At 39.4% G+C, this 12,050-nt stretch overlaps 1 protein-coding gene across 16 annotated transcripts in view; it reads right to left on the reverse strand.

The window, feature by feature from the left end:
• MITF (melanocyte inducing transcription factor) overlaps positions 1-12,050 on the reverse strand; it is a 210,084-nt gene that overhangs the window by 21,529 nt on the left and 176,505 nt on the right. For 14 of the 16 annotated variants that reach the window (XM_008520119.2, XM_008520137.2, XM_070576820.1 and 11 more), the window contains 3 exons: positions 8,206-8,433; positions 7,071-7,154; positions 4,848-4,943 (listed from right to left, as the gene is read on the reverse strand). In XM_008520119.2, the coding sequence (XP_008518341.2) occupies positions 4,848-4,943; positions 7,071-7,154; positions 8,206-8,433 (408 nt within the window). Of the gene's footprint in view, positions 1-4,847; positions 4,944-7,070; positions 7,155-8,205; positions 8,434-9,463; positions 9,632-12,050 lie in introns of those variants that run through there. The other 2 variants (XM_070576828.1, XM_070576829.1) reach the window with 2 other exon arrangements.

The raw sequence follows: 12,050 nt of genomic DNA on the forward strand, positions 1-12,050 counted from the left end.
CAGAGGCAGGGTGGAAACAAGGAGAGAGATGGAAAGATTGATGGACAGACAGGCAGGTTAGGGGTGGAGGAGACAGAGAACAAGACTGCAGGAGACTCAGAGACAAATGGATTGGGAGGGGTTAAAATTTTAAGAGAAGATGGCTGTGATTGGCATGGATTGACAGCAGTGGCTACCAAGAAGGGAGATGAATTAAAATTTCTGTAACAAGATGCCTTATCGGGCACTCCACCGAGGTCAGACATCATTACTTCCAGTCAAAAAAGCAGCTGGTAACCCTCCCTCTAGTCCCCTGAAAGATTTCTCGTTTTGGCTGTTTTTCCAATACTTGCTCATTAGGAGTAGGTGGCATAGAGCCTGCCAGAGGATTCTAATAGAGAAAATGTAATTTTGCAGGCACCTGCTCCGGGCCAGGCACAGAACTAGAAAGGCACTTTGTGTGTGTTATCTTACAAGACATCACAGAAGGAAAAGCCATGGTGCTTGCTGTGTCTGAATGGAGGTTTTTGGTAGGAGGTTCATGTTCCATGTTAACAGCAGTATTGGGTGGTAATCAACCTGTTGATATTAACCAAGCAGAAACTGCGCTTTTCAATTAATCTCATGTGGACCTGAACAAAGTTGCTCACCAGCCAAGTGTGGATACTCAAATTTACAAACTAATAGTGCAGCGATTTACAGCCTGGGTTTAGGAGTCAGAGACCTGGGTTAAAACCTGCCTCTCTTACTGACCTGCTGTGTGTTATTAGCCTCTCTGAGGCATGGTGTCCCCCTCTGAAAAGTGGCAATCGCATCACCCATCTCACAGAGCTTTGTAAGAATTAAATGTGATAAAGTAGGTGAAACAGTGCCTGCTACTTAAGTGATCGATAAGCTGCTATGTTTAGTAATATTATAATTTTCTAGAAAATACTGTTTTCCCAGTCTACAATTTGGACAGTCGAGCTAATTTTCACCTTGATCAACAAAACTATCTGCCATGCTAATTAACAAGTACCCTGTCAACCATTACTCCAATTGTACCAGATTGCCAGGCAAATCTTAAATCAGGGGATCTGCAGAGCTGAAGCGCTCACTTATTATCCTAAATCGGTGCTTTTCCCACCAGGGGACGTTTGTCAATGTCTAGAGATATTTTTGATTGTCACAAGTCAGAAGGAGGGTGCTACTGGCACCTAGTGGGTAGAGGCCAGGGATGCTGCTAAACATCCTACAATGGACAAAACAGCCCCTACAACAAAGAACTATCCACTCCAATGTCAATAGTGCCAAGGCTGAGAGACTCAGTCATAACTGTGGCTCATGTTCTTTGTATTAATGGACGTTATTCGTTGAAGTTACTAAAAGGAAGGTTGATTACAATAATATGTCTTTCTAATTAAAAATTAGTCTGCTGGCTATGCATATTTAAGAAAGGATTCTGTGGTTCCCCTTCTGGGTTAGAAAAATTCCCTCATAAACACAGTTAACATCATAATTAGCTCAAAATAACACCTTTGCAGCTAAAGAAGAGGAAGAAGCATCTTCTGTTAACATGGATATGTTGTGTCTCTGCCGGGTTTTTATCCAGCATGTTAACCTGATGGACAAGATTTCAATTTCAGCACACGAGCCACATAAGGGACAGATGAGAGCCACAGTCCAATCAGGACAAATAGAGAGAAGGCAGACAGGCATGGGTCTGTGCCCTAAACTTGGTCTGAATCGAGTTCTTCAAGCTCCACCAAAATGAATATTTTTCCAAGTCAATGATAATTGTAAAACATTATTCTTTTTTTCTCTCTTGGATGGTCCCCTTCTCTGAATATCAATTGAACACTGTTAGCACAAGTAAACTGGGACTTTTATTATTTGTTTGTGATGGTACAAGAGGGCCCTTGTGTTCTCAAAATAGTTATTTCTAGACTTCAATTCCCCTAGGATAGTTTCTTCTCTAAGTGTTCCTTCCACTTTGTGTTTTTTATGTAGTTAACTTGAAATAAAGCATTTCAAAGAATCAAATAAAAGGAAAAAAATGCCCAACAGGAATAACATTAAGTTTAACCTTTATTGTGGGGAAAAAAAAATTAAAACATTAGTAAGTTATAGTAGTTTTGTTATTTAATTTTGACAACTAAAACCCAAGTTTATCAAGAATAATAGCTGGTAACCAACATTTAATGAGAGCCTATGAAGACCAGGATGGTTCTAAACGCTTTTTGTGGATTAACTCTCATGATTTTCACATGGATTATGTTGCTTTAGATGCTATTATTATCCCCATTTTACAGACAAGGACAGTGAGGCAGAGAGGTCAAATAACTCACCCAAGAGTATGCATTGAATTCAGATGTCTGGCTCAGAGTCCGTGTTCCTAACATCTGTGTTATATTGTCTTTCCCCTAATAGCAAAATGCTGAAATAGTTCGTCATGGGAAGGTTCCAATGGGGCCACATTTAGCCTTTTCCAGGGTGGGAATATAGAAGAGAAATGGATGCAGGAACAAAGTCAGTGACTTCTGAAGGTGGCTGTAGGTTACTCTTCTCCTGACTGGGGATTAATTCAACTCTGCCCAGGGGATCTTTCCTATCTGCAAACTCCTCTGAGATGGCCTCTCTGCCTCAAAATTATCCTTCTCCACTCAAGGGCTCAAGTGGTCTCCCCTTTCCAGACCAGTAAGCCCCGTGAGAAGAGGAAGCATAACTTACTCATCTGCCTCCATAGCAGCTCACCTAGTGCTGGTCACGTATTAGTCATTTAAAAAATGCTAAATCTGTCGTAGGATTAGTTCAGGAGCAATCAGATAATAACGGAATAAGACGTCAACTCTAAAGCAGACTGACTAAATAGACTTCGGTATTGAGTCTAAAGGAGAGAAGCAAATGGGGATCATGACAACTGTTGCCAGAAGGGGTGTCATGAGGACAAGTTCTCCATGAGTCAAACTGGGACCCATGCCTGGAATTTACAGAGAGACTCACTGCGAGGAATATTTTGATTATTAAGTATGATGTTATTCTAACATAGAGCTTGACACATTACAGGTGCTCAATTAATATAAGCTGAATAAAACACTATCAAAATTACTTGGTATAATAATTAATAAAAACACTTATTGCTTTAGCTATTATCAAGCACAACTTAGGTTTCCAATGCTAAATGCTACACATACTTTATCAAGTGAGATGACCATGTGAGGCAAGAACAATTATCAGTCCCATTTTACAGATGGGGAAATGTAGGACTTCAAGAAGCTGGGTAACATGCAAGGTCACACAGCAAATGCTGACTTAGGATTTGAACCCAGCTCTGATCACAAATCTCCTACTCCTAACCACTATGTTTCACTGCTTCTCTTGTGAGTTACTGCATATGCTCCACTGGACGCTTTCAAGAAGCTGGATGCCTGATTTTTTTTGTAGGGGACAGCGGATATGTAAGAGGAGGTTAATGCATTGAGTTCTAGGCTGGATCAGATGATTTTAAAGGTCCTCACCATTGGGAGAAAAAAACCAATAATGATCTAAAAAACCATACCAATTCTATAGTCCTGAGTGTGCTTGGGTACCCATTTGATACCACTGGCAAAGTGACCACGCTCATCAGCAAAGTTCTTTTGAGATGACTGAGCCATTGCTAATTAATGCTGCGAGGGCAGTGAACACATTGTAAATATACCCAGGTCTTTGGGTATATTTATAAATTCCCTCGTGCCAGCTCCCTCAAGTGTTTTGCTCATGTTCGTCCCAGCATTTTGCCTACTGACAAGTGTAGTCAGCCTCATGGGATGTACATAGTTGAAAGCAGAAGGGTTCCATGGAAGCCAATCAAGAGTTCAAAAAGGGTGGGGAGAGTTTGGCATGGAAACATTTGTCAGGATAACAGAACATTTAGTTCTTTCAAAATCAGGGGGTAAGTTTAAATGGGTAGGAAGTTGACAAAAACCAAAGATCCTAGAAGAAGCTTTGAGGTTTCAAGGGAAGCCTTTACCCCTCAAGACATCAATAAGAGAACTTAAAGAATTGGACCAAGATGAGAAAGAAAAGAAAATGCTAACTATGAAAATTTAGTTTATTAAGGATTTTGGTGTAAATAAGTAAGGGGTATGATGTTCCCTGGCTGAGGGAATTTATTATTGGAATTTAGTCTTTTTAAATAAATCTTTTTATTGTGGTAAAAATATATAAGCTAAAATTTACTATCTTCACTATTTTTAAGTGTACAGGTCAGTAGTGTGCAGTATATTCACATTGCTGTGGGACACATCTCCCGGACTACATAAGATCTGCAAAAAGACTTCAGCAAAACGGTAACATAAGACACAAATACAAGGAATGGAAAAAATAAACAATACAGGCAAGGCTCCAAATTACAAAGATAAATAAGTAACATAAGAGCAAACACGACCACTGTTTTACTAACTAAAATTGGAATAAATTTCACTGTTGAAGACTATCCCTCTACCACCCGTGAAAAGTAAAGGACGGCCTTTAAAAACTGCATTAATTTTTGGGGTCAACTAGAATACCACTGTAAATAGTACAATCCATAGTATTTCCCTTGGCGGCAGTGCACTAAGCTGGGCATTAGATGTCAAAGGGAACTGGAGATTCTGATGTCCCATCGAAAGTGGACTTGGACTCCAAGGAGTGTAGAGCTCAATCATGGGGTTACTGACAAACTCATGAGGAATTCTTAATTTCTGATGTCAAAGTCACTTATTTGTGATCCTGAGATAATTCTCTGTTTTATTATTAATAAATTTCTCCATGAATCACTTGCAAAGATAAACTAAAAGTTCAGGAAAAGGGAGAGAACACTAGAAACATCTCAAGATTTTCTTTGGAAAAAAAAAAGTCATCAATACCGTATTTGCCATTTGCAAGGCAGGATCCATCAAGCCCAGGATTTCTTCATTATAACTTGATTCTAGGCTAATGATGTCATCGATCACATCATCCATCTGCAGAAAAAGGGGCAATGAAAGAGGGACGGATATAAACAAAAACTGTGCAAAGCAAACCAAAAAGAGATCCGCCATGGTCTTTTCTTACCCAAAGCAATAACACTCCTTAGTTAGATTCTAAGAAGTAACCGTCCTCTTCCTCCCAAAATATGAATATTATTGGAGGCCATTAACACTACTGGGTGATAAGAATGACATTTGCAACCAGCACTTAGTGAGTGATAATTAGATGCCAGGCACCAAGCTCAGGGCTTTTCAGGGGCTAAGATATTTACCCTGACAATAACCCTATCAGGGTAGATGCTATTATTATACTAATTTTCCAGGTGAGATAAATGAGAAGCAACTTGCCTGAAGTCACACCCTGAAGAAGGGTTAGAGACACAATTTGAACCCATGCTCTCAAGTGCTATGCGAAACTGCCCACCCTCAACAAGAAAGAAGAACCAGGAAACTTCATCTCGAAGGATAGCTGCCTTTTCCTTTTTTCTCTAAGAGCTATGCCCCATACCTTTCCCACACCCTCTTTGGAGTAGGAAAACAGATGGTAATTTAGCCCTTTGCTCCCACAGGGGCATGTGGGGCACTGTGACTGCCAGGCCACTTACTACTCCTGCACTGATCTATCAGTGACTTGTAAAATAAGTTTCTCCTTGTACAGCTGCCAATGTGCTTGGCACTCCCCGAGGAGTACACCAGGACGAGGTTATCATTACGGTCGTGGAGCTGACATTCCCTCTAGATCAATTTTATTCCTGAAGTACCAAAACATCAGTTATGATCATAAACAAGAGTGATTACACGTGCATTGCAGCACTTGCAAGGACAAGTCTGTGAAAACATTTCTTTGTAAACACCTTCTGTATGTGAGCTAGTCAGGGTATGTGTATGTGTGTGTGTGTGTGTCTGCGTGTGTGTGTGCATGCACACACACTTGGATCTTAATCGTGCTTGGTAAGTACACAACGAAATCTCAGAACTCAGAGGGATGGTCCTTTGTGTCTTCTTGCCTCTTTCAATTGAAGAGAACAGGCTCCAATGTCATGGAGTCTTCATCCTCCCACTTTCTATATTAAGGGCAAAGCCCCGCTCTGTAAGAGCTTCAGTGTACCAATCTGCAAAACGGGGTTAATAATACTCAGTGCCTTATTGAATTCTTGTGAGATTTAAGGATAAACCATATAAAGAGCTCACAGTACCAGGAATATAGTAAACATTCAAAAAATGAGTGTTATTCAGTGACCCCTGAGAAGAATAATTGGAGGTCAGTTTGCCAGCACACTGTGTATTAACTTCCGTTTCTAGGCACACCAGTTTTATCTGTTTGTTTTTAAGAGATGATTTTCAAATTGAGTTGGTGACAGGCAAATGGGCCAGGGGACTTATGAACAACCTTTCTTTGTATATTTTTAACTTTATTTTTAGGGAAATAAAATTAATGGGCTTCATGTGATTTTCAAAATAATTTTTTTCTCTTACGAAAAAAGTAATGCAAGTTAATAATAGGAAATACAAAAACGCAAAAAAAATTTTGCTTATTATTCTTCTTTCTCATATATATATATACATTTTAAAATACACAAATATATTAGTAAATGAATGTAGGATAATTTATATATCCATTAAATAAGATATCACAGAAGAACCTTTAATTACATGGGAAAATATCCATGAAATATTATTAAATTAATAAAGTTTCAAAATACATGTTCCATGAGATTCCATTTTATAAAACAATATATAGATCTCACATATACATACACACATATCTTGGTTTTCCTTAAAGTTGGTACCCTACAAATTTGTATAACATACACTGATGATAGTATCTAAATGAGGCACAGCATTTTACATTTTATTTATTAACATTTATGTATTTTAAGCACTTCTTAATGACTTAAAGTAAGGTAGGGAAAACATTTTAAGTTTAATTTCCCTAGTAATTATTTAATCACGAGACGCTATGAAGAAAATGCCCTTGTTCATAGCTTTCCCTGTTCAAAAAAAAAAAAAAAATCAATGGGGGGGAAAAACCCCTTAAGTCAACAGGAAGGTGTGATTAGCCACAAATATAGATTCTTATTACAAAGTGTTACATCCTTGGGCTGCTGAGTCATTCAGTACCTGCATGCACGATGCTCGCGAATGTGTGTTCATACTTGGGCATTCGCTCTCCGCCCTGTTTTGCTCTTCAAATTTATAAAACCCCTGCAAAAACACAAGCAAAATCAGCTCATGACTTGGATTTGCAAGTGACTTTTCAATAACATGTTCACATGAGGCTGATGGTGCAGCGACAAGATGAACTAATAAGCTTTTAAACAAAGTGGAATCTGACCAAGAAACGAAATAATGAAGGAAGAGCGTCCATGAAATCAGCTTGACAGATGACAAATATGGACAGAGAAGAATAAGGCAATTGGCTTGGGCAAAGGGGAAAAGACTTAGTCCCTCTAGAAATTAAAGTCAAGCAAACTTCAGGAAAGTCACCTCTGAAATCACATAAACATTTCAGAGTACAGTAAAACTCCATTAAAACGAGGCTTCTCATCTCATAATTTGGAAATAATGGGCATTAAGTCACAACTCTCCTCTCAGGTATTTTTATGTTTCAAATTTGGATGCAACCATTAGCTTGAGGTATTTGAGTCTTGTCTCCAATCCAGCCTTTACAAAAGCAGATTGAATGGGCAGCGACAATTTTATTATGAAACTGAATTTATCCAGCCATTAAACCTTTGCTTCTCTGTAAAATTCTCATGTGCTATGTTATTCAAATCTATCCATGCACATTCTGTGCTTTTTTCCCCCAACTCAGGGAGAAATAAAAATAATATTCAAGACATTCACAACAAGCAGAACTTCTAAACCGCCTGTCCTACACCTTTTCTATTTTTGCTTTTCCTTTTCCACCTTCCCTTCTCCTCTCCCTGCATTTTCACTGCTTTCTAAACGGAAAGGCATTGAAGAGAAGGGAGCACTCAGCTACCGAAGTGGAAACAGGTTGGGAGAGAGTGTCCTCGCCTCTGCGTTCCACTGGGACGGAGCGGGCCAGGTCTCCCGTCATGCGCCACAACCCAATAACCCAGGGACAGCGACAAGAGGCTGGAGTGCCACAGCCATGCTTGCAAATCTGGGACAAAGGCCGAGGAAAGTGGCCACACGGACAGACTAGAGTCCAGAGTCAAGTGCAGGAATGATATCCAACAGACAGTCACTTAGTGTAAGAAAACAGGAGAGGGGAGGAGACATGAATTACCTCTTTTTCACAGTTGGAGTTAAGTGTAAGCATAGCCATGGGGCTGTTGGGTGCGCTGCTCCCCGGCACCGGTGGCATGACATGATCGCCAGGCTGGTTTGGACATGGCAAGCTCAGGACTTGGTTGGCATGTTTATTTGCTAAAGTGGTAGAAAGGTACTGCTTTACCTGCTGCCTTTGGGCTTGCTGTATGTGGTACTTGGTGGGGTTTTCGAGGTGGGTCTGCACCTGAACATAGCCAGGGAGGGAAGAGAAGACAGCGGTGTTATTTGTGAGTTTGGGACAGCTCTTGTTTCAGGCACGAACATGAGACTGGCCAGTCCATGAACAGAATAAATTATTAAGCCCTCGTTATGTACCAGGCACTGTGCTAATGGATTTTGATATTACCGAAGTTTAAAGTCTAACTCTTAGGATTTGGGGTAATACTTTCCCTGTTTCATTTCCCTGCTAATTAGCGGTACATCTCTTTAAAACCTTGTGCCCTTCTTCTCATGTCTAATGACTAAAAATTGGCAACTGGCTGCAGGGCAAAAATTTCCCCAACACACCTGAAAGGTTTTATTACGATCAAAACAACAATCAAGAAAAAGGAGCATAACTCAATTTATTTCACTTTCTTTGGCAAACAGAACAGCTTTCTGTTAAAAAAAAAAAAAGCTCCTTAAGAAGCAACTGTAAAACAGTCGTAGAAAATCAACAGAAACATTCTGATGATTCAATCAACTAGCTGTGGATTAATTCCTCCCACTTTCATTTGGACATGATTATTCAACATTTTAATTAAGAGCTTGAACGCAACATAAAAAGCAATTCCACATTAAGCAGTTTCTTTCAAATGCATAACACTTAAACGTATGCGGTTTTAAAAGCATGAATATTAAGCCACCGGGATATTTTTCTGCCTTTCTTATAAACATTAATACAGAATTAGGAAAGCGTTTTTTAAATTTTAAATCAACAACATTCAATTTAAAGTCACTTTTTCCTTGATAAACACAATTTAATCTTATAAGCTATGAACAGCGGCTCAAAGAGAGGGCAGAGCTACACGCCAGGGAAAAAAATATATCCTACGAATACCTTGTTCAAAATTACACTGAATTACTTCTTATGGTATCAAACAACAAACAGCATTAAAATAGTAGATTTGTACTTACTGAAAACAGTGTGTCTATTACAATAACATGAAAACGTGTATTACTCAATTGATTGCATTACATTTCAGAGACTAAATATGAATAAGAATAAAGCTCACCTGATAGTGATTATATTCTAGCATTTCCAGCATAACAAGGTTTTAGGTGGCCCCAGTCCAATGAGAAATGGTAGACTATTCACTCCCTCTACTTTCTGTAATTCCAGTTCCAAGACTGACTGGCACAGAGAAGGCACTATAAACAAGGTATCCCGAGACGCCACCGGAAACTTTATCACAGCGGTCCTGCTTATAATAACCTAAGCTAATTAGTTATGCATTTAAAAAAAAAATGTTCACACAAGGGGCTTTTTTTTGGAAGCCCTACGAGTTTAGTCTTAAATATTGATATCAATGTTTCCCCCTGGCTTGACGTCATGCTTTTTTTCATAAATATAAAAGAACCTTTTAAAGTGATGAGCTATCAAAGTCAAACTCACTGTCAGATCAAGGCCAGTTCACTATTCATCTTTAGTTCCAGTAGTATTAATAGACAATGGTATTTCTCTCCCAGCAATAGGTTAAGAGCTCCATGCTCCCTTTGGAGAAGACATTGCCTAAAAGCTACTAGTACACATAAGACTTTTCTAATGGCCGAATAACCCTGCCACTACCGACTTGCAGGGAGACTATCGTTTAGGATGCAGGAGTCTCCGGGCTGAACTTTCAAGTTCAATGCCGTCATCTTGCATTGTGGTCTCAAAGTGCATCTTATTCTTAGCTGGATAGGTATGTAACTTTCCTCCTGAGCTCGCATCAGGAAGAGAGGGAGTTAGCCTAAATAGAACAGGAAAACTACACAGACACACACAAGACTAGATGTTTATTTATGTGGAAAATAAGAAATAAACGTCTTCCCAATTTAACCCTCAAATTAGGAAGCATTAAAATTTTTACTAAAAATCTTTTGATATAATTCTCAGGGCTAGAGAATAATAAGATTTATCATACAACTGATGCATTTATATATTTACTCATTTATTTATTCCATTATTTACTGTTATTATGTGCTAAACACTGTGCAAGGCACAGAAGATATATTGCAAACAAATACATTTGATCGCCAGCTTTCAGAAATTTATAGTCTGGGGAGAGGAAAAAGAAGAAAAAAAGGCAAACAAATATATATCTAAAAATTATGATAAATGGTTATTCACTGCTGAAATGGGAGGTATTTTAAGCATTAAAATTTGAAATTCAATAATTCTGTCCAAATGCCCAGGATAATGAAGTCCTTTAGGCTGACAGTCTCAAATTGCTTCAAATGACTGATCAAACATGAACACAGAGGTTCACAGAGACATTTTAAGTTTCATAAAGGGTCCAGACACGATAATGATGAGGACAACAGACATTACTAAAATAAACATAAAATGAGGGCAATGGGTGTAATGTGCTCATTTCACTATTACACTTAAAAAAGAAAGGGCTGCACATTTAAAAATAAATGTTAATTCACTGGCAGATCCTTATTCTTTAATGAATTAGAATTTTATGTGTTAGCGAGGAGAGAAGCAACTTGTTCTCTATTTGGCATTGTCTGCGAGGTCTTTACTACACCCAGGTTGGGGTAATCAGAGTGGGATGTATTTTGCTCTTTTACTGTCAGTGTCTTTTTAGTTTTCAAGAAAGTTGAGAATAGATTGGCTATAAACACTATGCAGGAGACAGAACATCTCTAGCTGTCCCAATCCAAGTACCTGAAACAGGTAACATAAATGAGGGACATAAACTATAGGGTAATATGGAGTGGTGAGGTCTGTGGCAAACCAGAGGACACACGTCTTATCTATTTTTTTTTGAAGAAGAAGATTAGCCCTGAGCTAACTACTGCCAGTCCTCCTCTTTTTGCTGAGGAAGCCTGGCTCTGAGCTAACATTGTGCCCATCTTCCTCTACTTTATATGTGGGACGCCTACCAGAGCATGGTGTGCCAAGCGGTGCCATGTCTGCACCGAGGATCTGAAATGGCGAACCCCAGGCCGCTAAGAAGCGGAACGTGCGAACTTAACCGCTGCGCCACCGGGCTGGCCCCACACATCTTATCTAAAAGGAATAGCTGACATAAACTGCAGCTGATGGTGGCCATATGGGAATATCAGTCTAGTCCAGCTAGACTGTCTAATTTTTCAATTTAGCTGGCAATCTGAACTTCTTCTTCCTTTTTATTTTATTTTTGGTGTGGAAGATTGTCCCTGAGCTAACATCTGTGCCAATCTTCCTCTACTTTATATGTGGGTTGTTGCCACAGTGTGGCTTGATGAGCAGTGTGTAGGTTCGCGCCCAGGATCTGAACCCGTCAACCCCAGGCCACTGAAGCAGAGCGTGTGAACTTAACCACTATGCCACTGGGGCAGCCCCTGAACTTCTTTTTTAAGTGAAATCTCCCAGATTAAAAACAATGACATCCAATTGTTTGATTTTTCACCTTGCATAAGACAAATCAAACACAACCGTGGGGTGGACTCAGCCCATAAGCCACTAGAATGTGGTCTCTGCTCTACACTGTACAGGAGGATAATCTTCATATCTACATTCCCTGGGGGAGGCCCTAGGTTCTGGGAAGTTAGTTCCTCTTCTGAGAATTTAGTGTCAAAATCCAGGCATTTCCTGGTGCTTCTCTGAGAGACAGCATGCCTGACAGCACA

The sequence above is a fragment of the Equus przewalskii genome, chromosome 15, assembly GCF_037783145.1.
Source record: "Equus przewalskii isolate Varuska chromosome 15, EquPr2, whole genome shotgun sequence".
Lineage (NCBI taxonomy): Eukaryota > Metazoa > Chordata > Mammalia > Perissodactyla > Equidae > Equus > Equus przewalskii.